Here is a 26,621-nt window from a genome sequence, read left to right on the forward strand (position 1 = left end):
CCTATCATACTGCTCCCACATCCACTATTCACACTCTGCCTCCTCCTCTCACTCACACTATTTTCTTCTCCCTAGCTATAGCCGTCTGTCTCTCTCACTTCTCTCCCTCACTAATTTTATGAGGAGGTATTCAAAACTTCCATCTCCACACCATATTTGCCTTGTCACCATAAATCTTATGTTTGGAGTGTGCGCGTGTGTGTGTGGGACACAATCACTGCTTCTGAGAAAGGGATATGAAAAAGGACATGAGGCCAGTGTGCACTTGTCAGTGACATGGTAGCCTGTGTGCCAAACATGACTTCGATAGAAATGCCCATAAGAACAAGTGATAGCAAATCACACCATGACATTATGATCGAGATTTTATGATCTCTGTGTGTATATTGTGTACCTGAGAATAGTGTTTCTGTGGTTAGGCAGGAGGAGAGCCAGCTCTTCTCCAGAGCTATTCCCACCTGATTGAAACAATTCATACTCCTCTTCCTGTAACACAAATGAACATGCACAGTTTAAATAATAATAATATAATAATAATATTTAAAAATATAATGTTTTATTTCTGGTGGATCGTTAGCCAACGTTACAGCCATGAGATGTCGGGTCTTTGCATTGCACGTAAAAGATATTATTCAGATCTGGCTAGCGAATCTTTTTCATCTCGAGACATTTAAGAAAACTCTTATTCTTTCCCCACTTTTCCTAAGTAAAGAGAGCAGACCTATGCAGCTCTGTTGTAAAGGGGTGGAGCTTATTTCGGTGCCAGAAAAAAAAATAAAAAATACACAAAAGGCTGAAACAAAGAAAGTAGTAAGCATGGTAATGGTGTATATGGAATTATATGATTATTGCTCTGATTATTCTTCAAAATATTACAAACTGCACCTTTTAAAAGAAATACTATTTGCAAGAAATAAATTGACAACATAACCGTACAACTTACCGACTCGGAACTGTGCACGTGTGGGTGTGTGTCATCACTAGGCTGGTGTGGGGAGCAGAGTGGAGCGGGCTGACTGATCACCACGGCCTGAGACGAGTGGAGGAGTCGCGGAGACGGAGGAGGAGTAGTGGGCAGAATGAGCAGGAGGTCAGGGTCAGCCTGGTGTTGCTCACACAGGCTGTAGTGGCTCAGAGGCCTTAGTGCTTCTGGATTCTCATCCTCTGACTCTGACAGGGAGCTGTCTGCTTGACCTGTGCATTAAAACACATCACTATTGTACGGGATGCAGTTTCCATATACCTGATGATCTATTTTACAGCCTCTGCTCTGCTTGGTTTTGCAAATTTTTGTGACAAAATCACACATGATGATTATCATATTGGTTGTATTACAAAGTTCGTTAGTGGCTTGTATGACAGCCTGCCGTGTTGTGCTGCATGACAATATGTAGCATAAGATGAGCAGTTAGTCACTCACTGCTCTGCAACAATGCTGTCATGCTCCATTTAGAGCCACTCAGGGTCTCTAGCCTCTGCTCCAGCTGATGGATGTACTCAATCACCTCCTACATACACAAACAAGCACACACACACACACACACAAAGTCAAAAGGACACACACTACACAACAAAGCAGTCAACACTTCCATTAATCCATTTAGACTGTAATGATGCTTTTTCCATGGCAATATCAAAACACGTACTAACCCGATCAGGAATCTGAGAGACGACTGAAATGGTCATAGTGATGTGTACAACAGTATATAAACAACTGCATTATTTCACTGTGCGTTTTATGCCAGAAATCAAACAAGTGCTTGGATTAATATTGTCTTGTTTGGATCCTTTTTAATCCATCAGTGATTTGAAAACTGCACTGTGATGAAATGCGATCCCTAATAGTAACATATATGACAAAATAAAAATGACATTATTATTATAGCAACATACCAACACACTAAAAACATTCATGAAGTTGCACTTCATATAATTATGCTATCGAGATCAGAGTTGACACACTGCTGTAGACAGCGCATCATCCATCTAAGGAAAGCTGATCACTGAGCTATAAGAAGGGGATCTGTTGACGGGCATGAGTTTCCATTCTGCGCGCTCTCAGTTTTAGAACCAACAATTTCAGATGAGCCAAATATGTCTGTCAAGTGCATTTTAAAAAGGAGTTTGTCCTTAAATTGTGTCATATGATGCACAGATTTCTTATTTTCCTTAGTGGTTAACACGGTTGCCTCGCACCTCTGGGGTTGGGGGTTTGAATCCCGCCTCCGCCAAGTGCGCGTGGAGTATCCATGTACTCTTCGTGCTTCTGGGTTTAATCCGGGTACTCCGGTTTCCTCCCCCAGTCCAAAGACATGCGTTGTAGGCTGACATTTCCAAATTGTCCGTAGTGCATGACTGTGTGTATGATTGTTCCCTGTGATTAGCTGGCACCCTGTCCGGGGTGTCCCCTACCTTGTGCCCGGAGTTCTTTGGGATAGCCTCCAGGCTCCGCACGGCCCAGTGTAGGATAAGCGGTATGGAAAATGGATGGATTGCACTGATTTATTTAGTTTTGTCATCACCAGTGCAGGAAATCTGTTAGCTGGTGTATGGCTGGTAATTGTAGTGCAGTTTAAAAGCTTTTTTTGTTACTGTCTTTAACTGCACTAATAAAATAGTGATGTCCTGAATCAGTTTTGGTTCCTTTAAAAAAAAAAGTTTTATAGTTAAGCAACTCCCATTAGCTACATGGGCTTATTAGCCTGCGTGTTAAATAAGAGCAGCAGATTGCCTTTTTCTCAGCCTGCAGTTGCTCTTTTTCCTTCTGAGCCACCCTGAGACTGGCTTTCAGTTCCTGCAGCTCCCTTCGTGTTTCACTCAGCTGCACCTGCATACACAAAGCACATGCACATACACACAACCAGGTCAGAAATTAGTTATGCCCTATAATTTCATTCTGTAACTCCAAACGAGCAATGTTTGAGCTTGCGCTCACCCGGTTGCAGTCTTTCTCTCGCCCAAGCTCCACCTCCGCTTTATTTCTTTCCATCCTCTCCTCCTGCAGCTGCTCTTCCTTCTGCTTGATCTCGTCATTCAGCCTGTCCAAATGCGTCCTGATCATCTATACAGACAACACAGACACACCCTGAAAATCAATGCAAGTACTCACCAGCTCTAGTCTAGCCTTCATCTAGCCTTTATTATTTAGTCTATGCATATCTCAGCATTTTTGCACTTGATTGTGCCTTAAAAGCAGAAAATCAGAGGTTTAGCATTATGATTTCTAAAACGTCCTTGAAAAAAAGTTCCTAAATTCTTCCCAGCTCTTGTTGATTAATATCACATCATTTTAAAACGAATGGTCATTTTTCTCCAAAAAATGGTGGAAAATGATGGCTCTCAGTAGCCGATAGTGATTTATAAGGCTAATTGAATTTGGAAAAATGTGCTCTCTGAGTAATGTGCCGCTGGTGAGGCCATCAGAGTCTCTCATTCATTTATAACTGGTGTTTATTATTTTATTTTTTAACGTATTTAGTCAGTGGGAATATATAAATTCCAGCATAACCTCTTTTTGCATTAAACTGTTTCCGACATGTCATTTCTAATTTCAGTAGCCTACTTTAGTTCTTTCCTTAAAGAAATTAAATTAATTAATAATAACAACATTATTCAGAATGGTGCATGAGGACAAAAAAAAATCTCTGCGCATGTAGATATGCAAACTAAAAATGATAAGAATATTTTATTTTTATACTGTACGTCACATTTTATGTAAGTTCATGAAATTAAGGAGCAAATCTGATTGTCTGAACCTCCACCCCTTGTCTACATACCCGATTGGTCTATCACTGTTTGTCCCCCATGCTTTATTCAATCATTATCATTTTTGCTTTGTCTCATCAGTCACCTCAGTGCTACACTGCAGACTCTCTCTCTCCTGCACCCAGCTGGCACGAGCCTCCCGCAGTGCCAGGTTGGCATCTGCAAGCTGCAGGGTGAGCTGTGCAGCCTGTAGTCTGGCCTGGTGAAGGTCAGCCTGGACGTTGTCCCTCTGAGCTGCCATGTCTCTGATATCAGTCCGCAGAGTCTCAACACAGCGTTCACTGCCACTCAGTCGCTCCTGAACGCCACGTAACTCGGCTAAAGCCGCTTCGTTGGCTGCCTGCATCACAACACTATGTTCAGCAGATCTCACACTACAGTCCTACTGCTCCAGTTTGTGTGGGAAAGTGATACTACAGTGATTGTGTGAGCATGTAAAGTGGGAGGGTAGTTACAGACTGTTAAATCTCCTCTGCTTGAAATGTTTAGTTTGTGTGGGTGTAGGAGAGTATAAAATGAGATATGTCGGTGTGAGTGAGTTTTGTTTGCACTGACACCCCTCTGCATGTAATAATTAGTATGTGTGTGTGTGTGTGTGTGTGTGTGTGAGAGAGAGAGACACACACCTCCTTCCTGTGTGCGTTGTTGAGTTTGTGCGTGAGTGTTGTGATGGTGTCTCGGAGCTGCAGGGCGTGCGTGTCTCTCTGGGCCAGAGAACTTCTCAAACTCTGGAACTCCGTCGAGAGGCTATGCAGCTCTTTCTCAGTCTGTTCCAGCTTCAGCTAACAGAACACAACACACCCCCACACACATTTTGTTTACCTTCTCAATTGACCATGACTGAGTGATACCACTCCTGTGGTTTCCCCTGTCTAGGAGTTTTGCATGCATCAGGCAAATTATATTTACATGTATTACAATACAGTAAAAACTACAATCAAATAACATTAAAATCCTACACCACTGACCACAAGATCATTGCAAACAACACAGCGATGGAAAACACTCACTCACCATAACTCTAAACACTTCAGCATTCATTAGTGCTCTCCAGTCATACACACCTTCTCAACATTCACTATGTGACTATATAACTATATGAAACCACAATACTGTTGAATTCTGATTGGTCAGAAGGTGTTAAAAAATTCACAGGTTTATTAATGGACACTTTTGAATATGTTAGGGTTTGTATAGTAACAACTAAAAAAGTGAACTGTATGGTGTATGTGTCACAAACAGATTGGAAACGTGAGTAATTGTTGATAGTCGGAAATGTTTATTTAACATTTTGGAATTAGTCTCCATTGTCAGTCAGAGGTAAAGCTGTAACTTTAAGTAACTCTCCCGACACGGGAAAGTTGTTAGGACAGAATGTGGGATTTGTGGTTTCTCTGTAACATGACAAGCTGTTTTATTTTTTTTTGTCGTACTTATTTCAAGAGAGAGAGAAAAAAGAGAGGCTGGCGAGGTGACGACTGTTTATATGCTTTTGTTGTGCAAACATGAAAACACTTTAGTACGTGATGCAAGTTAAAATATCTGTGCAATTTTTACGTACCTTTAGATTCGTCTGTTCACTTTCTATTTCTTTCTTTTGGGCTGCAGCTTTTTTGGCTCGCTCTTTCATCCTAGGTGAAAAAAATAAATAAATGAAATTATTCACAATGCTGGTTACACTATCAAGTAGGCAGCCCTGATGTTCTCCTCCAATCTTCTGACTAAATATAACAATGTAAAAGTGAAATGACAATGTACTGTACATTACATGTAATTTTCTACAATCACTTGCTTCTGTGGCTCTATCTCAAACGCCGTTGTACTTCTGCATACAATGCTCTTAACTAGGTGATAGGAAGCCATTATGCTAGAACCAATATAGCACATACACTTAGGAATAGGAACACTTATAATGAATTGGAACCCATTTGGGATTTGGCCGTATGGTGTGAATTAATCCTAACTGAAATCTTGTTATAGAAATGGCTGGGTGACACATTAATGGGTCATAACATTACTTTGGGTAAATGCATTAAAATGACTATCACAGTTTAAAGCTTATGATATGAATTTGCTGATTTTCTGTGCAGTTAGTAGGGCAAGTTGGTGCCAACCCAACTTAATTATTGCAGCCTTTTTATTCAGCCCTTTTACCTACACACAGGAGCTTTTACCTCTCTAGATCCGTCTCCCTCTCCAGGGCTTTTTGGGTGAGCACCCTGATGTCGTCCTCTAGCTGGCTGATCTTCTGCTCACTGGCTGCTTCTTTTACTAACAGAGCCTGTTTCTCCTCCTGTAGAACCTTACTGAGAGCTGCCAACTCCTAAATAACAAACAGTTTTAAATGTCTAGTTAAACTAGTGGTGAAACAATATGATAAAATTACAATATACAGACAAACAGACCAGAGACAGACAGACTAACCAGACAGACAGACAGATGCTACAGAATAGAATTACTTTGTTTGCACAGTTAAGGAAGGACCCTTCCGGTTTGTCCAGTACACTGAACAACTGCTTCATTTATATTTCAGCAGGTCTGGTTGATAGTATTATATATGGTATTCTATATATAATACTATCATTAGATTGGGACCAACATAATGTCAGAATAAACAGGATTTCGTTTGGAGAGTTTACTAGAGGAGAGTTATTGGTCTTCTACCTCCTGCCTCTTCTTCATGTCCTCCATTTGTTCTCTGGTGTGTCTGAGCTCCTCCTCCAGCTCCTTGCTCCTCTGCTCCCACACCTCTCTGGTCCTAAGTGAGCACTCTCGCTCATGTTTGCAGCTCCTTTCTGCTGCTTCTAGAGACTGTAATAACTCAGCCCTCTCTTTCAGACACTCCTGCAGCCGGCTCTGAAGAAAGGCAAGAATTTGTAAGAAATCATTTATCTTTATTCAGACGCATACAGATGGGTGAAAAATAAAAACAAAACATACTGCGCCACCACAAACCGCCAGAAAAGTGTCAGTGCTATGATTTAAATTATTTATTTCCAAAATATCAGAACATAACTGACATGGTCAACTGAAAACAGCTTTTTTTTTTCTTTTGCAGTGATGTCCAAAACAAGACATGGTGAACCCAAAGCTGTGCAACACTGTAGCTTATAGTTGCATTTAAAGCTAGAACTCGTGAGTGTGTCCTCGCACCTGCAGAAGCTCGGCTTTGGGAACGACAACTAGCATGTCCTCGCTGCCTTCACCTCCCTCCAGGGCTTGCTCCAGAGTCATCAGCTCCTCCAGTGGCTTTGGAGCAGAGAAAGTGAAAGCAGAGCTGCGGGAGCACACTTCGCCCTTCCCATCCACATACACAAACTGGTATTGCTCAGCACTGGGGCCTGGCAAATAGCAAGCTGTGGGAGTGTGGGAAAGATAACATGATTACATGTGTACAACCCCAATTCCGAAAAAGATGGGACAATATGGAAACTGCTAATAAAAACAAAGAGGAGTGATTTGTAAATGTACTTTGACAAAGACAGGGTATTTGATGTTTTACCTAAACAATTGCATAGTTTTTTTTAAGGTAATCTTTTATTTTGAAATTGATGCATGCAACACATTCCAAAAAAGTTGGGACAGGGACAATTTAGGACTAATAGCAATGTGACAAGTTGAAATAATAAGGTGATGTAAAACAGGTGAAGCGATCATCTAATCATAGTGTATAAGGAGCCTCCAAAAAAGGCCTAGTCCTTCAAGAACAAGGATGGGTCGAGACTCGCCAATCTGCCAGCAGATCCAACACTTTGAGAACAACATTCCCCAAAGACCAATCGGTAGGATTTTGGGCATTTCACCTTTTACAGTGCACAATACAATTAAAAGATTCAAGGTATCCAGTGAAATGTCGGTGCGTAATGGGCAAGGCTGAAAATCACTTCTGAATGCGCGTGATCTCCGATCCCTCAGACGTCACCGTCTTAAAAACAGTCATGAGTGTGTAATGTATATCCTGACAAGGGCTCGGGAATACTTTGGTAAACCTTTGTCAGTCAACACCATTCGCCGCTGCATCCACAGATGCAAGTTAAGGCTTTACTATGCAAAGCAAAAGCCATACATCAACACTGTCCAGAAGCGCTGCCGACTTGTCTGCGCTCGGTCTCAACGGAGATGGACAGTAGCACAGAGGAATTGTGTTTTGTGGTCCGACGAGTTTTCAAATCGTTTTTGGACAAAATAGCCGTCGTGTTCTCCGGGCCAAAGAGGAAAAGGACCATACAAGCTGTTATCAGCGTCAGGTCCCAAAGCTGATAATGGGGAAAATTCCGCATGCTAAACTTAACCAACTGATGTCTTCAGTGCCCAAACACTTAATAAAATTCAAAAATAAATTAAATTCAAAAAGTAAAACATCAAACAACGTGTTAAAGATGTGTTTTCAATATAGTACAGGGTGAACTGAATGATCAAATTACTCATTTTGTTTGTCTTTTTGCATTTTCAATACTGTTCCAACTTTTGGGGAATTGGGGTTGTACGTTATATGTATATTATCCATACACATTAAAGCCTCAGACTATGACCTTTTTTTATGCGAGATTTCTGCCTACCCTCAAAATCTATTAGTTTGAAATATATCCATAATACTAATCCATATTAAGTCCAAGTTACAATTATTTGCAAGCCACTTGTTTTTGACTTTTGAGGTTTGCATTCAATCCATTTAACTGAAAGGAGCAATCAAACAGTATAATTAATCTAATAACTCAATAATAATTAAACTTATGATAATGGCAAGTTGTGATTTCCAAAGCTGGAACTAAATTAAAAATAATGAACCCCTTGGTTATGGTTTACAGATCTCTGAAGATCACTGGAACCCATTTTGAGAACCACTGTCATGATTTAAGTACCTACAAACACTAGCCTTGTATTAATTTTGTATTAATATCTTTACATTTGGGTATATGTCAGTAGTACTCAATCATCTTGACTGTGCTACAGTGATTAGATTTTCTGTATAAGCCCAGTTCTCAGCTGCCGATGACCTCACTGATGACCTCATCAAGCCACGTCAGTTAGTGCAGCAGGTTCACTGTGTCCTCTACTGCACCAACTCACTCATCTCTTTGTGCCAGTGTCTCCCATCTTCATTACTTAAGCCAACTTTCCAACACATCCATTCTCGGCTGTTCATTATGGTGTTTAAGATACTACCTCAAAGACATGCTGATACACTCACTCGAACACACATGCGCATTAGTCTTTTAAAACACACCATATCTGATCAAGACTTTTCTTTGCACTCTAATCTATTTTCTTGACTGAAACATTGTCTAAACCCACTTCATCAACAAGATCAGAACAATGGGTCTCCTTTAGCAATCTTTTGTGAATCTGGCAGGGATTTTTTTTAGTTCAGTTTGTCCCACGAAAACTATTTACACAAAAATTTATTTTACTAAAAGTTTTGGAAGATTTTCTTTGTACTCAAATTAGCAAACACTTTCAGCTGATTTTCATTCAATGACACACCCAAACTCCATAAAAGGCAAAGCTCACGAGGACTGAAAACAACAAAAATAACGACTAAACAGCAATCCTCCTCCTAATCGTTGCATATGTTAAATCTTCCTGTGGCATTTCTTTCCTTCTAACCGAATGGGTAACTTTAATTGTCTTACTATGATTTCCTTCAGAGTTATTAATATGAAACTACTGAGTTTCATTAAATTTGAGTGTACGATTGAAATAAATAAGCAATTTAACAGCATAATTGATTTATAAAACTGCAGTAACTCATTGCCAATGACAAGATTTGAAGCTTATCAATTGAGGCACATATTTCAAGAGTTCTAGTAATTATATGATCATGTTTTCCCCGAAATTAACTGGATTTTCATGAACACATCATTTCTTTTGTAAATGCTCTTGCTAATGATTTCTAAATAAATCCGGTCGTATCCAGCTTGATAAGGAGGCCCAGGATGAAAAAATATTTTCTTACAGAATCTTAAAAAAAGGTGACCATTACCTTGGAAGTGGACACAGCAGTTAACATCAGTCCCTTCCTTGTAGTTGGTTGGAGCCAGAGCCCACACAAATGTATGGTAGTTCCTCACAGATGACCAACCAACCTGGGAAAAAACAAACAATAATCTATAAATATGGTCTTGTTAGTGATGTAACAAATGTATAACAAAAATAAAGGTGATGACAGAATAATTGTCACCTTAAACAGGCCGATCCAGTCACTGCTAGCCCAGCTGTGCTGAGAACTGATGCTGTAGTGGCATTCCACTCTGCTCTGTGGGAAGTAGCTGGTTCCCACGTTCTGAAACTCCACCTTCCATGCTTTCTCCATGGTCAGAAAAAAACGTTTCTGATGGATCAGGGAAAATATATATAAATTGAAAAGGGCACACATGGGATCCAGTGCAGCAGTGCACAAGGTTGTGTTAATGAAATTTATCCAGTCTGTCATTGAGCAGGAGCAGTACCAATCAAGGAAAGAATCTCCTATGCCCCTATGTCCAGAAGTTTTTGTTTTCATGGTCTGGTGTGTCACTCCTTAAGCAAGTAAAGACAAGTTCCCATACCCAGGCCACCTGACCACAAACCACAATAACAACAGTAATCAGCTATCCCAGAATACAGGAAGGAATTCACATGCTGAAGCTGCATAACAGTTATGGGAGATGGTGTATCTCATGTCCAGTAGATACAACATGACAGGTGGAGCAGAATAAGAAACCAAGGTGCATATTTATAGACTGGTGTGTCAAACTGAGTTCCTGAGGGACCTTGGAGAGTTTTGCCTGGTTTAACACGTGCAATCCGTGTTACATTAAATCAGTTGTGGTAAACAAAAGAGAATGATCTTTACTGTGCTGTAGTCTTTTCAGACTGAGTGCAATTTTCAAAGTGCTTTGAAATACCTAGTAATGCAACACAATCAGGTTAAATTAACAACAGGAATTGGAAAAATGTTGTATTACAGGTTGTGTGTACTGATGGACTTATGGGGGGGATCACACAGGGGTGAGGGATATAACAAAAATATCATAATTAGAGGTCGACCGATAGTGGATTTTACCAATGCATTCAAGCTGAACCAAAAGAAGAAGAATATAGACTGGTGACATTTTAACATGGTTAAAATGTTAGCATTTAACAATTTTAAAGCTGCAAACTTATCAGGTTAAAAATGAACAAAAATGAACTATTGAGTAAGAGCACTAAAAAAAGTGTTCAAAACTGTCTCCTTACCCCAATTCACAAGTTATGCTTATAATTATGATTTATCATTTGAGCTGTCGGGTCAGATTTCGCAGGAATTGTCAGTTTGACGTCAGAAAGAAGAAGACCCGGCTATTAAATCGTGTGTGGGGGTGCCGAGGATAGCGGAGTGTTTGTAGCTAGTTCTTACAACAGTGGCTTAGAATTTAAACTAGTCATCTAGATGACCACTTTTAACGTGGATAGTTCGAAACGGCAATCATAGTTGACATCTAGAGAATCACCTGCTGTCAAACCCAATAAACATCGAACTGCGGAGAGCCTGCATTCAAAAAGGGAAAGCGACAGAGCCTGTGCTAAAGTGAGAATAATCATTGAGATGGCTTTGGAGAGGTGGTGACAACACTGAGATCTGAAGGGATTGAAGACTCACGCAGAGATGGATTTTTTTTTCTGTTGCACAGGTAACATTAGCACACTTGTTCGCTTGATTCAGCTAGGTATCAAGTTTCCTAGGTTGTTTTTTTGTTTTGCTATAGTCAGTGTGGTAAATTGCACTTATTTTCTGCTAGTTACGAGAGAGCAATTCACCTCTACTCAGAGAAAGCCGTATCCGCTACCAACTCCATTGTCAAGTATCGGAGTTAATACACACCCCATACCTATACCTCAAACCATCAGATTCAACCGTGCAGAGGAGCGGTGTCGAAGCACAAACCGTGTAAAAGAAGAAAAAAAAAATGTCTGCAAGTAACTTGCAATTTTATGTTTCAAACAGCGATGGCGACAGAGACGAAAAGTTCAGTACTGCAGCTTTAAATATTCAGTAATTAGTGACAGGCGATATATCGATATAATATCAATGATAATAAATGATTACGCGCTACACTTTTCTGAGATAGAATTGGTATGGTGATGTATTTTTTAAAACCTTTTTAATAATTACAAATTAAATGATACAGAATGGATGCTGTTGATTTGACAATTTTCTAAACACTTATTCCTCTTTGTCTTTGTAAGCATTAAAGAAAAGTATCGCTAAACTCAGTTTAAAGTTTAAAAAAATTATTATTACTGTTTTGCAGACAGTTTGTTAGCTAAATGATATATTATGATACGCATCCTGTATCCTAGAAATGTCCTCAAGTATCGTGATATGATATTTCGTCATATCACCCAGCCCTACTTGTAATTGTAATCGGTATTATATTGTCATATTGACCAGCCATAAAATCACAAACATTCCACGCAATCATAATTGTCATTTTTTTATGTTAGTGTTGACTACAAATAGAAACCATGTCATAATCTTCTTAAATAAAACAACAACAAGGGCTGAATAACGTGTGTGTATATATATATGTGTGTGTTGTTACTATGGTGACGTAAGTAGTTACACAATTGTAAAATTGCACGCGGTGACCGATTTACAGCCGCACATTTTAACACGGTCGTGACGTTGACAGCAATAAAAATACAACTTTCAGGGGTACTAATTTAAAAAAAAAAGTTAGACATAGCTCTCCTGCTGCAATTTATGACCTCGCGTGCTTTTTTTTTTTTTAAAACTGCGTGCTACCACGCGCGCACACTTTGTACAGAGAGCTACGCCACTGTTTAATCTTCTTCCTACAGATGACAAATAACTCACCCGAGTTCAGCTGCTCAGTGCTGTTTGCTTTCAAAAGACAAGCGTGAGATTGGTTTAAACTGCAATGTCATGAGTAAGCTGATCAAAGTTATTCGTCAGGAGCTGTGCCTTAAACCGTTAACAACAAAAAACAAAGGCACGGGGTTATTTTTTTGTTGTTGTTGCATAGTTCCGCTGAATTGTGGGAAATGTTGTACTCATTCGTAGAGCAACTATATAAACGAACCTTAATATAACTACAATTCCCATGTGGGAAGAAGAAGACTGAAGGGTCAGCAACCAGTGACGTCATGAACGAGCGTTACAGCGGATACGATTCTGATTGGTTTATGACCCCTAAAGATCTCGCGAGGCTTCCGCGTCCACCCCCTCCCCCATTTTTACTTCTTTTTGTATATTATACAGTATGTCTGCTAAAATATCATTTCCAGCACACACTTACATTGAAACGTGCATTAACAGTCCTTATGGGTTTCTTATTACTACAATTTGTATGTACAATTATTCTTATATCGCTTATATACGCTTTTGGGTCAGTCCACCTCAAGTGGCCCAATAGCTGCAAAGTTGGTTGCTTGACTGAGCATCAAATAAAACCAAAGTTTGTTGTGTGCCATAACACAAAGTTGGCCACCATATTTATTTATTTATATACACTGTCATAGGGTGCCACCTTTGCCACAAGACAGTTTGTGAAATTGCTAGATAGTGAAGTGGTCACCCACTTCACTATCTGGCAGTCTGATGGACAAATCTGGGTGTGGCAGGAAAACGCTACCTATGGGAATACATGGTGCCAACAGTAAAGTTAGGTGGAGAAGGGATAAAAGTCTGGCGTTGTTTTTCAGGGTTTGGGCTACAGGCCTCTTAGTTCCCGTGATAATGGTAATGTTAATGCTATTGCATACAAACACATTTTAGACGATTGTACGATTGTGGCAACAGTTTGAGAAAGGCCCTTAACTGTTCCTGCATGACTGTGACAGACAAGATCTGAATGGTTTTGGTGTGGAAAAACTCCACTGGCCCTGACCTCAATCCCACTGAACACCTTTGAGATGAATTGTAACAGTGATTGTGAGCCAGGCCTTTTTTGTCCAACATTACTGTCTGGCCTCACATTTGCTGTTTTGATTGAATGGGCACTAATTCCCACAACCACACTCCAAAATCTTGTAGAAAGACTCCCCAGAAGAAAGGAGGCGGTTATAGTTGAAACCTTGCGCATAGTAATGCCCATGGTTTGGAATGGGATGCCCAACAAACAAACAAAAATTCATACATACATACATACGTATATACTTTTTTTTTGTTTGCTTGGCATCCCATTCCAGACCATTTTTTTCTGCCTGACTGTGGATTAAACATGGCTGGGCAAAGAATAAAAATCATAGACCACTAGATGGCAGTGCACTTTAACTAACCCCTAAACCATTGCGTAAAGGGAATGAAAACTTGAATGAGGAAGTAGGACGGATGTGTGACGCGGGAGTGGGTGAGGGGGGCGGGGTCGGGGATATGATATTAACAGAGATGACAGGAATGATTAGCATTACTATCACTATACTTATTAAACAAGTTAGTCAAAGGGCTTCTGAAAAAAAAAATACCCCCCCCCCCTATTAAAAATATAAAAAAGAATAACATTTTAACCAGAATTGGATGTGTGATGTGGCCTATTCCTATGTTTCCCTAATGTCACTTTTATTACAATGACATGATAGTGAAAAACCCCATTTTCCCCCAACCCCCCACCCCCTTTTTTCCCTCTTGGGCTTTATATTTTAAGTGCTAATGTGTATGACATGTAAAATAATGTTGACTTAAACCATTTCATTAAAAATATATCAAAGTAACATATTTAAATAGATCAATTTCCATTTTACATACACACACACACACACATACATATATATATATATATATATATATATATATATATATATATATATATATATATATATATATATATATATAAATTGGCCTGTACGATCGTTAGCTTTTGTTTTTCTTTATCTGTCCTCTATGGCTTTAGTAATAAAACTTATGACATATTTAAAAATGTATATAAAATCATGACTTAAAACCCTGTCAAGTTATAATTGCCTAATGAGGTGTTGTTTATAAGTCACGTGAGGAAAAACTACGATTTATGAAGTGTGTGAATCATTATATTTGAATTTTGGGCCATGCTGGAATTAGGATGTAGTATGTCCAAATGATATAGGATAATTAAACTACAAGTGGTGTATTTAACACTCACAAGTCTGAAGTTTACAGTACAAGTTAGCATTCCACTTTTTTGTTGAAATACCGTCCACCGTCCTCTCCAAACCCTAATTATTCCATTAATGCTCAGTGTCTCCCTCATGGTTTACCACTCACCAACCATACATATGTTCTGTCTATGGGATGACATTGGTGCCTTTGGAGCACACACCACACTGTAAAGCAATCCACAGCAGCCATTATGAACAAGATGGCCGCCCTACCAGCCTACCAGTCCCTATACATGCAATAAATGAGGCGGATCTATAAAGGGGCTGGGGTTGTTTTAACCGATAGCGTGTGAGCTATATGGAGTGGGTGGTGCTGTAAGGCTGCATGCCATTGGGGGATGGGGACAAGGATTGATTGATGGAAGAGAGATGTGGTGTTCTTGACCTTCTTGGATGACATGCTTCGTACCTCATGTCTTTTTGAGGTGATCTAGAAGCATAAATGGCAGTGCCTTGTTCCAGGCTATGTATTTCCATACAATTACAGAGATTGTTGTGGGTCTAATGTTTTTTTTTTTTTTTTTTTTTTACTGTTCTTTCTTTTCTTTCCTTCTTAGTTATTGATAAATTGATAACTAAATAAATTGATGGCTAACTCATTGACTGTATTGATATGAAGTAGTAATAGAATAGAAGTAGTCTGTGGTTTCCAGCAAAACCCTACACAATAATTCTTCCGGGTCCTGGAGACCTCTAGTGTTAGATTCTTCCTTGCTATGTATAATCCAATGCCTAATCAGTTCATCAACTAATTACAACAAGCTATTCCAGAGATGAGCTCAAATATGTTGGCACTATGCATCTGCTGATATCAGACTGCTTAATTAAAATGAGGTTCTCTTTACTGACACTAACACTGATTAAAGCCAGCTAGATATTAGGGCATGTTATATTATCTAGCTGAACTTAATCACATGCAGGGAATCTGGCAAGCTGCAAACATAAATATTACTGTTAATCAAAACTAGGCAGTTATCTTAATTTTGTAAATGTATTCCTTAGTCCTCCTCAGTACAGTGAAGACCACTCTACTAGATTTTAAGAGGTCCTTGATAAGAATATTTTCACCAGAATCATACTGTATAACTGATTATTCAAACATGTTTGTTGGAAAAGAGGAGACAATAATTCAACTTGTTCAGGGTAAAATGATATTTTAAATTACGGACTGAACTGCCCACATAAAAATCAGTACAAGACTATCATCTGAAATGCTTTTATTTATCTATTATTTATTTATTTATCTACATTCAGACAGTAATATTTGTTACAATATTGCTTTTTCAGCTACATTATCTTGAATGATATTGTCATAAGATACCACCCATCTTTGGCAGAGAGAGACCCCCAGCAAGCTTCTCTCTCTTTAAAAGTCACTCTCATATTCTACACGACTTTACACTATTTTGACTGTCTGATAATCATCTATCATGTCTATCCAAGATGGCAGACAATGGAGGCCAGGACTTAGTCCTCATGACCTTTTGACAGACACTACAGCACTTATGGCTGATTAATACTCTTTTCAGACCTGTCTAAATGTACAAATTTACACTGACATTACAGTCATATAAATCTGATCGTAATAATAATTACACATAATTGTATAGGTGTATAATTCACAGAAAGCAGAACACTGGAACTTCTAGCTCCACAAATTCATTAATTGTATTTTACTAATTTGTCTTGATTCTTGGGAACTTCTTACAGGAAAGATATAAACAAACAAACAAAAAAAAAGAATAGATGCACATTATGTAGATCTTAGTGATTAGTGACTGGTAACTGATAGTAATCTCTGAATATATTTTGTAATATAATTAACCATCCTTGTAACCTATAAGTGCTGAACTCCTTCTTTGTTACACTTATCACAAAGCTGTCAAAGTATGGCTGAATTACATAAACATATTAACTTAGCGCACTATTTGAAAACTGAGTTTTATTCCTAGGTCAGTGTTTAAATTGCTATTGCTGTGTAGATGAGTACTTTCTATTTATGTAACACCACATCTCCTTTAGAATTTATGACGTCCTCAAATGGTTCAATTTTGTGTCCAAGATGCTGAGGTATTTTAGCAAAACAAACAGCTAGCAGTTCTTAATATGTATCCATGAAATAATGGTAAAGATTATGCTGTCTTCTACACCACAAATTGTACACTGGCAAGCAATTTATAAGCATAGCTGTTGATATTCCCTGTGTACTCTGTATAATCAGTACAATGCCATGTACTTGATAGTATTTCAAATCAAGACTAAGGCATGAGACATTTAATGCAATATATTTTCCTTATTGATTGTAATTTGTGTAAGTAGCAGGATCAGTGTGGTGGTCTCGCAGTGAGTCAGCACAGATTTCAGACTGGCTCATGTTGAGATGATATCTATTTTGATTCAGTAATCATCAAAGTCTTATAAAAACAAATGGAGGAGTAATCTGTGATTTAACTATTCAAAAAGAAGACACTATCTGACTGACAGGTTTCATCTTGTATGAGTTGTCATCAGGCTTGATCTTGACTGACACAGGATGCAAGTAATGTCATTTAAAATGACAGTAGATGTTATGTAAGGAATTAAACACAATGAGGTATGCACAATAAGGTAAACAATGAGGATGACTTATAACAGAACATCCAAATGTTTTATGCATTATGCAACATCAGCTTTTCAGCTGTTAATATTTTTAATCAATGACACACAGGTTTTAACCATTTATGCATGAAATTTGATGTTGTGCAATATCTGTGAGAAAATTTATTTCCCGTTATCAGAAGCAATATTAGAAGCAATATAGCAGCAATAAACAGCCAATCTCTCAGCAGCATCTCTAATTTTCTGTCTCTTGAAGTTAAACACACACACACACACACACACACACACACACACACACACACACAGCTTCTCATGTTACCAAGAAACACAATGTCCTCTGTCTTGAAGACTCTAATGTGTTGAAGGCTTACTTTTACAAAAAGAGCTGACATTGGAAACTCCTTCCATAAATGTAAAAGAAACATCTCCTTTCAAAAATCTTCACCATAACGATGATTAGATGTTTTTTCTTTGTTAAATAGCAACATTCAAAAAAATTTAGCCTGGAGCCTATACCAGAGAACTTGGGGGACTAGGCAGGGGACACTTTGGATGGGGCCAACCCATTGCAGGGCACAATCACAGACACATTCACACACTATGGCCAATTTGGAAATGCCAATCAGCCAACAATGCATGTTTTTCCCAACCAAACCAAAGTACCCTGAGGAAACCCCTGAAGCATGGGGAGAACATGCAAACATCACGTACGTAGGGTGGAGGCAGGATTCAAACCCCCAACCCCTGGAGGTGTGACGCAAACTTACTAGCCACTAAGCCACCATGTCCCCTCAAGCTGTTATTATAGAAACAATAACATATTAGAAAGAACGCATTGATATGAACTTGTGGTTTGAACTACAGCCTGCACTATTGTCAGAGCTACTGTTATAGAAAATTAATTAAAACCTATCACCTGTCCAAGTCTTGAATGAGAATGCTTTGCGGTATTGTGAAAAGCCAATGATTGGAATTAACCACAGTTAAATGTAATGCTCTCATTGTTAAAATGAAAGAAAAAAGTATTGTACCATAAGCAGCAGTGAGATAGTACTGATAAAAGAATGAGGGGTGGAGAGGACAGCGGTAAGGGGAGGAGGGTGTAACAGATAAAAAGTCAAAGACACTGCAAGGGTAGAAGACTAGGCGTAAGGTAAGGAAGGCTGAGGATGTAAATGAGACATTGAGGAAGAGAGAGGGAAGATGTAGAGAGGAGCAGAGTGAGAGACGAAGAGAGAGGGGTGGAAAGGGGGAACAGGAGTATTTAGTATGCACGGCCAAGCGGCCCCATCTGCTTAGCGCAGCAGTACCCGTCGTATAACTGTCTGTAGGCACATAAAGAATGTCTCTGATTTGATGTAATTCTGCAAAATTAATGACAGCTTTACTTGGGATGGGCCGTGAGGGAATGATTAGTGTTTCATCGTCCATCTGATCGTCTGCCATGCCTGTACCAGGCATAGCAGTGACTCATGATGGGTACAGCCTTACCAGTGAATTTTTCTCACAAAAAACACTGAACCAACACAGATTTTAAGGCTAAATCCCTGCCAGGCACTAACAATTTTTGTGTGTTGTAATGAAGCCTAGTGGTGTGGCACATGCCAGCACATCTTCCTGATTCCTGCACACAAATCCTCTGTTATGGCAGCAGAAGGTATCTCATGGGCAGATACCGGCCATTCCGTATTTCAGATCAAAGTGGTGCAACAGGCATGCCGTATAGTGAAGCCTGAGGTAGTGCTGTGGTATTTTTACAAGGGATGCTTTACTGTAGCTGTGATTGGAACGGGGTGTCCGTTTTTAAGAGATAGGGAAGCGATCTGGAATTGCAAGCTGAACAGATCAATCTGCTATGGAATGCTAGAGTCAGTTTGTTCCGACTGAGTGACATTCCTCTCTGGGCTTCTTGCACTACCCCAGACAGTCATCCTTGAACCATCCCCCCTTCTCTCCTCCCCCACTTTTACTAGCGAGTGAGGGCATTCCTTTTACTAGCAAGCCTGCTGTGTGTCTGCTGGGAACAGTAAAATTGAAACCCTTGTCTTATCAGAGTGGAGTGCTGGGCTCTAGATCAGGGCCTGTCACCTGGAACACACAGCTCCTCTGGGCTACCAATGCTATGCAGTGCCAGAGAGCCCCACACCAATTAAACTTAAACCTGTAGATAAACAAGCAACTGTGTTGCACGGAAAGATACATCATGTTACCCGTGTTCTAATACTGCAAACCTAAGAAGCTATGTTTTAACAGGTTTTTGGAACTCAACCACCAAGTAAATGTATAAAATAGCCAATCATACATGCATACTCGTGCATGGAGTAACTCTGTACAAGCAGCATTGTTCATATATGTTCTTGTGTACCTTTTGTACACCTGGTAGTTTAAAGCATGTCTGCATGTTGATTTGTTAAAATGAAAAATTTAATGACAGCTATTCTGGCACGATTATTTGTCACTGCTCAGTCGCATGGAACAGTCACACAATTGAGACACAGGGCAGCTATCCTGAGTTGTAAATGGGTAGAATTGTGTTGTGTGTTATTGATTTGTTTTCAGGGTAATTCTATTATACACAAAAGTGCACAGAGAGACTAATTAGAGTAAAATTTTATATTCCATCTGACGAAGGCTGAACATTTGGTACGAGAGTCTACTTTAGCTCTGCCAGGCTCCTGCATTAAAGGAATGCCACAAGCACAGATTGCTGTGCCGATCAACAGTTTTGCTGATAGAAAACTTTAATAGTTTTTATACATTTGTCACAGTTCCATCCTGTTCCCTTGCATCATTTGCATTACTATATATTACTATATTTTTGTGTTTGTCGTATTTTATTCATCATCTCCCATCTGCATGATTTACCCACTCACCATACCTCTCTCCCTCTCTTACTCATTTGATATATTTGGCTGCGTTGAAGACCTTTCTCTATGCTATGACCTTTAGGCTTTAAATGAAGCCCCTCTGTGGCATGTGTCTCTTCATAGAGTACTGGTTATGAGCCTTTGGAGGACCGCAAAGAAATAACGATTCTGATGAAATGGCCCTTTTAAATAGCTATTCCAAATTCCTTTCACCGTTTTCCCTCCTCATGCCCTTTTCGCCCCTCCTGTCTTCTGGCTGCATTAATATTCATGCTAATGAGGATGAGCCATAACAGCAAACTTCATAAGATGTGAGACTGCAAATGGAGTAGGCAAGTAGCAATCACACATGTATAAACATACAAACAAACACACACACTCACGGAATGATACAGTCACGCACATACTTTGGCTGATTTTGATTATAGGTGGAGCTCAAACAAAAGCCACATGTTTTTCATATGATTTATGGAATGAAGAAAACCTTGATTGCATGTTAGCCATGAAATTTCGACCACTTTCCATTCACATCCTGACAAAGTTTTAGAAGTGGCCATCTCTTTAAGAAGCAGTTCATATTTCATTGAGATTTCTTATTTGAACGAATCTAATTTGGCATGAGGAAGAAAGGACCCAAAAGAATGATTTCAGGAATCCATTCAAGATGTCTTCAGATCAATACTCTAACACACACACATACACACAGAGAGAGAGAGAGAGAGAGAGAGAGAGAGAGAGAGAGAGAGAGAGAGAGAGAGAGAAGACTTCTTTTGCTTGTTTAAAAAAAAAAAAAAAAAAAAAAAACTGTTCATTTAGAGTACAGACAATCTTGACATACCTGTTCATTACTAGGCTATAAAATTAGGTCTGGGAAAGAAAGGTTGATTGTGAGGGATAATTAGAGCAATTAAGTTAAGTTGGTGAAGAGAACATGCAGACAGAACTCACTTCTTGGCCTCTTGAGCCTAGAGAAACTCAAGCTTTGCACTCCAGCTGCCTCTCACTGGCGCTGTGATTAGTTAAGACCAAAATAACAAAACAAATAACCTTGCCACCACTGGCCAAACCATTATATTTGTTATACTAACAAACTGTACAACCTACACGTAAACAATGACTCTTTGGGGTCGAGCTGTATGTTAGTACTAGTTGTTTTTTTTTTATTATTTATTTATAGTTGCCCAGTGGACAAGTAAGTTCAACAACCATAGAAAGAAAATAAACCCTTCTTCTTAGTGACTTTTACAAAACAAAGTTTTCATTTGGTACGTATGTTTAAACTTAACACACCTCACTGTGGTGCACAACGGTAACTACAGCACCAACTTCCAACCCCCACTTCCTACTGCACTACACACATCAGCTGAAGCTAATTTCACAGTGGAACTTTTTTTTTTTGCTAGATTAACAGGTGTGCATAGATCACAGACAATCTTTTCAGAATATTAAACAGTGAAGTGCTAAGATATTATGTAACTCTCCTACTAGCACAATGCATCACCTCACAATTAACATAGCAAGAAAAAATACATAGTCTAGCCAGATTTAAATTTGCAATCCACCACACCACATCTTATAACTGAAGTGTTCACCAATGACTTGGTGACTTTTTGTTGTGGTCACAAACACAATGTGTCTTTACTTTCATGTGGGTGTGAGTGAGGGTTCAGAAATGAAGCTTGTGGGACAACCAAAGACCATGGTGCACAATGCATTTACAGTGTTTATTTATGAGGACAATCCTGGCTTTTCTACTGCACCTATTTTAAATTTGAATACAGATAAAAATATGAACAGGTGGAACAAAAAAAAATGTGATACAGATAGTGGCATTGTGTTACACCCCTAGTCTGTATTAATGCACTTAACTAGCAAGCTAGCTAGCTGGCCATGTGTTATTACATTACATTAGCTACCACTTTTTAGCCTGGTCTGTTATGTTTCAAAATATTGCACTGAGCAGCACATTGGTGTTTCACTTTTATAGTTAATAAAAGTATAATTTGTCCCTTCCTTATATTATTATATTGTATACTATATACTCCATTATATTGAAATGACTGTGTGCTCATATTTAGGATTTCACAATTAAGACCTCAAACTGTCTATGCCTACCTTTTTCTGGAAGACATTAAAACTGTGGTTTATGGCATTAGAAACATGGCTGCGTTGAACAAAGCAGCACACGTTTTCCATTTGCAGATCCTTGTAAAATTTCCTCTATGTCTCCAAACAACAGGGCAAGAAACGTGAGCAGTGGAAAAGTTGACAGCATTTGGGAATGGAATTGCGAAAGCGAGATGTTTGGTAATTATTCACTGTGAATAACAACACAAATCACAAAGTCTTGCACTTCTCTGAGTGATATACAATGCTTGCCAGGCTGATGGAGTTTAAACACAATATAACTATATTGGTTTAAGATATACTATTTACTTTATATTTGGCAGGCACCCTTATCCAGAGCAACTTAAAATTATCTCATCTATACAATTGAGTAGTTGAGGGCCTTGCTCAAGGGCCCAGAAATGGCAGTTTGGTAATACAGGGATTTGAACTGACAACCTTCCAAGGAGGAGTCCAACAGCTTAACTACTAAGCTACCACTGTGCCAACTTCTGTTCTTAATTTCATACAGCATTAAGTGATTACATTTAATAATAACGGTACCTATCCAATAAAACCCTTGATCTTGTGTATGGTTACTTGAAATATATTGACTCAGAGAGCAGGAGGTCCCTGTAGAAGATCCATAGCTGGAGCCAAATCTTTTGTTTTAATATGTGTCCTGCAGATCATGATTCATAGTTATGGTGGAACATAGTAAAGCCATATGATCTAACCTGAAACAGATTATTCGACAAAGCATGTGAGTAAAGAAGTCAGTCCAAGAAGTCACCTTACCCTCATATTTAAGTCAGGTTAAAGTCCCTAAGCTGCTACTCCAGGCCAAGTCTTGAATGGGGTCCAGGAGCGTTCCAGAAACTCTGGATGCATTACATAATTGAAGTAGGCTGTAGTAGCATAGAGTTACCTTATTAATGTAAAAAAAATGCTCTTACATAGCCCATTAACCTAAAGAATATAAAATTCCTTCTTTCATTCCTCTTCAGTAAGCACTTTATCCTGCTTAATCAGGAGCCTATCCCTGTTACACTGGTCAGAGAATGCATCCCAGATGATACACCAGTCAACTGCAGGGTGCCGTGCACACACACACACACACACACACACACACACACACACACACACACACACACACACACGCATACATTCACACACTCATTCACAACTAGAGGCAATTTGGTATAGCCAAAATGTATGTGTTTTGGACAGTGGGAGGTAACTGGACGCATGTGAACATGAGAAGAACGTGCAAAATTCTATACAATCCATAACCCAAACTCATGAACCAACAAAGGTTCCTGGAGCTGTGAGGCGGCAACACTATCTTGCCACCCATTTAAAATTCAGACTCCTGCAAAACTGAAAGTCCAAGTCTCATAGAATTGTGAGGTCCAGGACTAATATATAGCTTCCAATACGTCCTTCAGACACAAGACAATCCAAACCCTGATTTAGCCCAATTCCAAGAACTGGACAATAAATGAAAGTACTTTTCCTGTCCTACCCCTTCACGCACACCTCTCAGTGAATGTAGTACGATTTGGACTAGGCAACCTTTAACAACTCTTCTACTAATCTATTAGTATCTATTAGAGTAAGATGTGCCATACAAATACACCCATTAATCACATTCAGTAATGTCCACTAGACATTAGCTCCACTAATCACTAATTAAAGCCCAATAGACAAAGTCATTTTGGACATCTACAGTATTTTTTATACTGGAACAAAGCTCAGAAAATATAGAGAAAACCGTAAAGAGCACTAAATATAAAGCACAAATAGCTTCCATGGGAGCACACACTGCCTTGTGTGTGATTTGCAGCCCGAATGGAATACTTTGGCAGCACATAAACAAAATTTCGCCAATTAAAAAAAAATGTTTGTTCCAAACACACATAAAACTAGCACCCCTTTACAAACACATAAACTTTGAACACATAAACTTTACCCACATTAAACTCCTGCCTAGGCTCCAAATCAGCCATGTTTACAGATAAATCAGACAATGCACAAAAGGTTTTCTCAGAATTAGCCACAGAGATGAAAAAGAAAACAGGTCTATTTGAATTATTTTTGTTATGGGTTGATGACATTTTGGTGGTTAAGAACACATAGTAGCGTCTGTTGTGAATTACGATCAGAGTGAAAAGATTAATTCATGGCAATAATAATGACTTACTGAGTGTGAGAGATTTATAGGCAGGTGAGAAAGTGCAAAAAAATAAGGTCACTGCTATTTATGAAGAACCTCTAAAACATGCTAAAAAGCCTTTTTTGTAGTTTCTGTCATCTTTAAAAGATTGTCTAATATTTCAATTAAAAAAAGTTAGGCAATATTGAGTAAGTCATAGGTTTAATGGGCAGTCTAATTCAGTAACTGCAACTGGCGATTGGCAAAAGCATTATTCTTTTTGAAGGACCCAGGCAAATCAATTAAAATCAAATTGAGGGTTTTGGCAGTTGAAATAGAGAAGGTGTTTGTGTCAAACATTTAGACACCCCTCAGAATAACTAGTGTAAGCTCTAAATATTAAAACATTAATACATCTCAGAAAGTCCAGTGAGAATTGTTGAAAGTATCACTTTGTCATGTTTTGGAAATAAATTTATCTTTTGAAGGATGTTCTATATGTATATATGGTTTCTAAAAAAGGAATATAAATATCAAAGAGAACTATAAGCATGATTAAAATATTGTACAAAGTTAAACCATTGAAAGCCTTTAAGACCTAATTATTAGTAAACCCTCTACATGCCTTTAGTGAATTATAACTGTATTATTAATTTCCCGTAAATACATCATGAATGTAGAAAAGGAAGACAGGAAGCCATAATATAAAGGAAGAAATGGCCTGTAGTATAAACTAGGGATTGCATGACTATTAATTTTTAATAGCTGACCATTCATCCATCCATTATCCTTACAGCTTGTCCTACACAGGGTTGTGGGGGAGCCTGGAGCCTATCCAAGGGAACTTGGGGCACAAGGCGGGGGGAAACCCTGGACCAGGTGACAACCCATCGCAGGGCAAAATCACACACACATTCACACACTACGGACAATTTGGGAATGCCAGTCAGCCTACAATGCATGTCATTGGACTGTGGGAGGAAACTGGAGTACCCGGAGGAAACCCCCAGAAAGCAAGGGAAGAGCATGCAAGCTCAGTGCACACAGGTTTCGCTGTTCAAAACGATCCGAGTGTCTGCTCCTAATGCACTCTACACACACGGAATTAAACAGTCACACGCACACAGTACATTAACTGATTTTGATTATAAATGGAGCTCAAACAAAAGCCACACACTATGAATCGTCCAGGCAGCAAAGGGTTCATGCTCTAGAGCTTGCCTGGAAAAAGCAGCCATTTTAGGAATCACTGCTGAGGTTCATTCTTTTTACCTGTAGCATGTAATGGAGCTGGTTTTGTGCCAGTGTATGACTTCTCTTCCTTGGTGATTCCTTCACAGTTCAGCAACTACTAGTTGGCTCAGATATATTAGACTGTACAAGAGAGTCAATCATTTTTGTGTTGAGTGAATAACATCCTGTTTGAGGTGTTCAGAAAACTGTCCAGGTGCCAGGATTAGCAGTCTGCCATTTAAGGAAATATCTTCAACTGCGACAGGAGAGGAAACTGTTCTAGGAAGCTTTCTGCTCTGGGCAAACATTCTTAGGTAAACATTCATGCATTGCTATACACTGCTAACATCGAAAGACTTTATTAATTTAGATCAATTTGACTAGGATTCTAGCGTTTTGCAACCATAATATTATACAAAAAGAAGAAATAGCCTATAGCATTACATGAAAACACAACAGGGCTACCAACTCACAGTCTCATAACTACACATGAACATGAATCAAGACAACTAGGAATCAAGATGGATAAAGCAAGGAAGAAAAGTGCTGGCTGACGTGAAGTAATTAGTCAATTATTAAAACTTTGATTGTTTAGCTGGGATTGGCTGGATGGATCAGAAGCAGGGTGATGAGTCTAACTAAACCTCACTATCTGAAGGTTCACCTATGCAAAAATAGTTATAAAAATATGCCTAATAAGTTAAAGGGCTGATCTTCTGTAGTTGTAATTGATATGTTGATATTTTAAACATGTCTAATGTCATGCTCAAATTGTAGCA

At 38.9% G+C, this 26,621-nt stretch overlaps 1 protein-coding gene across 3 annotated transcripts in view; it reads right to left on the bottom strand.

Moving 5' to 3' along the window:
• Window positions 1–26,621, bottom strand: part of calcoco1a (calcium binding and coiled-coil domain 1a) — a 43,526-nt gene that overhangs the window by 6,948 nt on the left and 9,957 nt on the right. For 2 of the 3 annotated variants that reach the window (XM_017486980.3, XM_017486979.3), the window contains exons 1-14: window positions 12,605–12,783; window positions 9,947–10,096; window positions 9,749–9,851; window positions 6,919–7,121; window positions 6,430–6,621; window positions 5,940–6,088; window positions 5,327–5,396; window positions 4,392–4,547; window positions 3,851–4,105; window positions 2,936–3,061; window positions 2,732–2,827; window positions 1,421–1,508; window positions 944–1,194; window positions 395–486 (exon numbers count right to left, since the gene is read on the bottom strand). In XM_017486980.3, the coding sequence (XP_017342469.2) occupies window positions 395–486; window positions 944–1,194; window positions 1,421–1,508; window positions 2,732–2,827; window positions 2,936–3,061; window positions 3,851–4,105; window positions 4,392–4,547; window positions 5,327–5,396; window positions 5,940–6,088; window positions 6,430–6,621; window positions 6,919–7,121; window positions 9,749–9,851; window positions 9,947–10,078 (1,913 nt within the window). In that variant the 5' untranslated portion in view covers window positions 10,079–10,096; window positions 12,605–12,783. Of the gene's footprint in view, window positions 1–394; window positions 487–943; window positions 1,195–1,420; window positions 1,509–2,731; window positions 2,828–2,935; window positions 3,062–3,850; window positions 4,106–4,391; window positions 4,548–5,326; window positions 5,397–5,939; window positions 6,089–6,429; window positions 6,622–6,918; window positions 7,122–9,748; window positions 9,852–9,946; window positions 10,097–12,604; window positions 12,784–26,621 lie in introns of those variants that run through there. The other variant, XM_047160470.2, reaches the window with a different exon arrangement.

This window comes from Ictalurus punctatus, chromosome 15, assembly GCF_001660625.3.
Source record: "Ictalurus punctatus breed USDA103 chromosome 15, Coco_2.0, whole genome shotgun sequence".
Taxonomy (NCBI): Eukaryota; Metazoa; Chordata; class Actinopteri; order Siluriformes; family Ictaluridae; genus Ictalurus; species Ictalurus punctatus.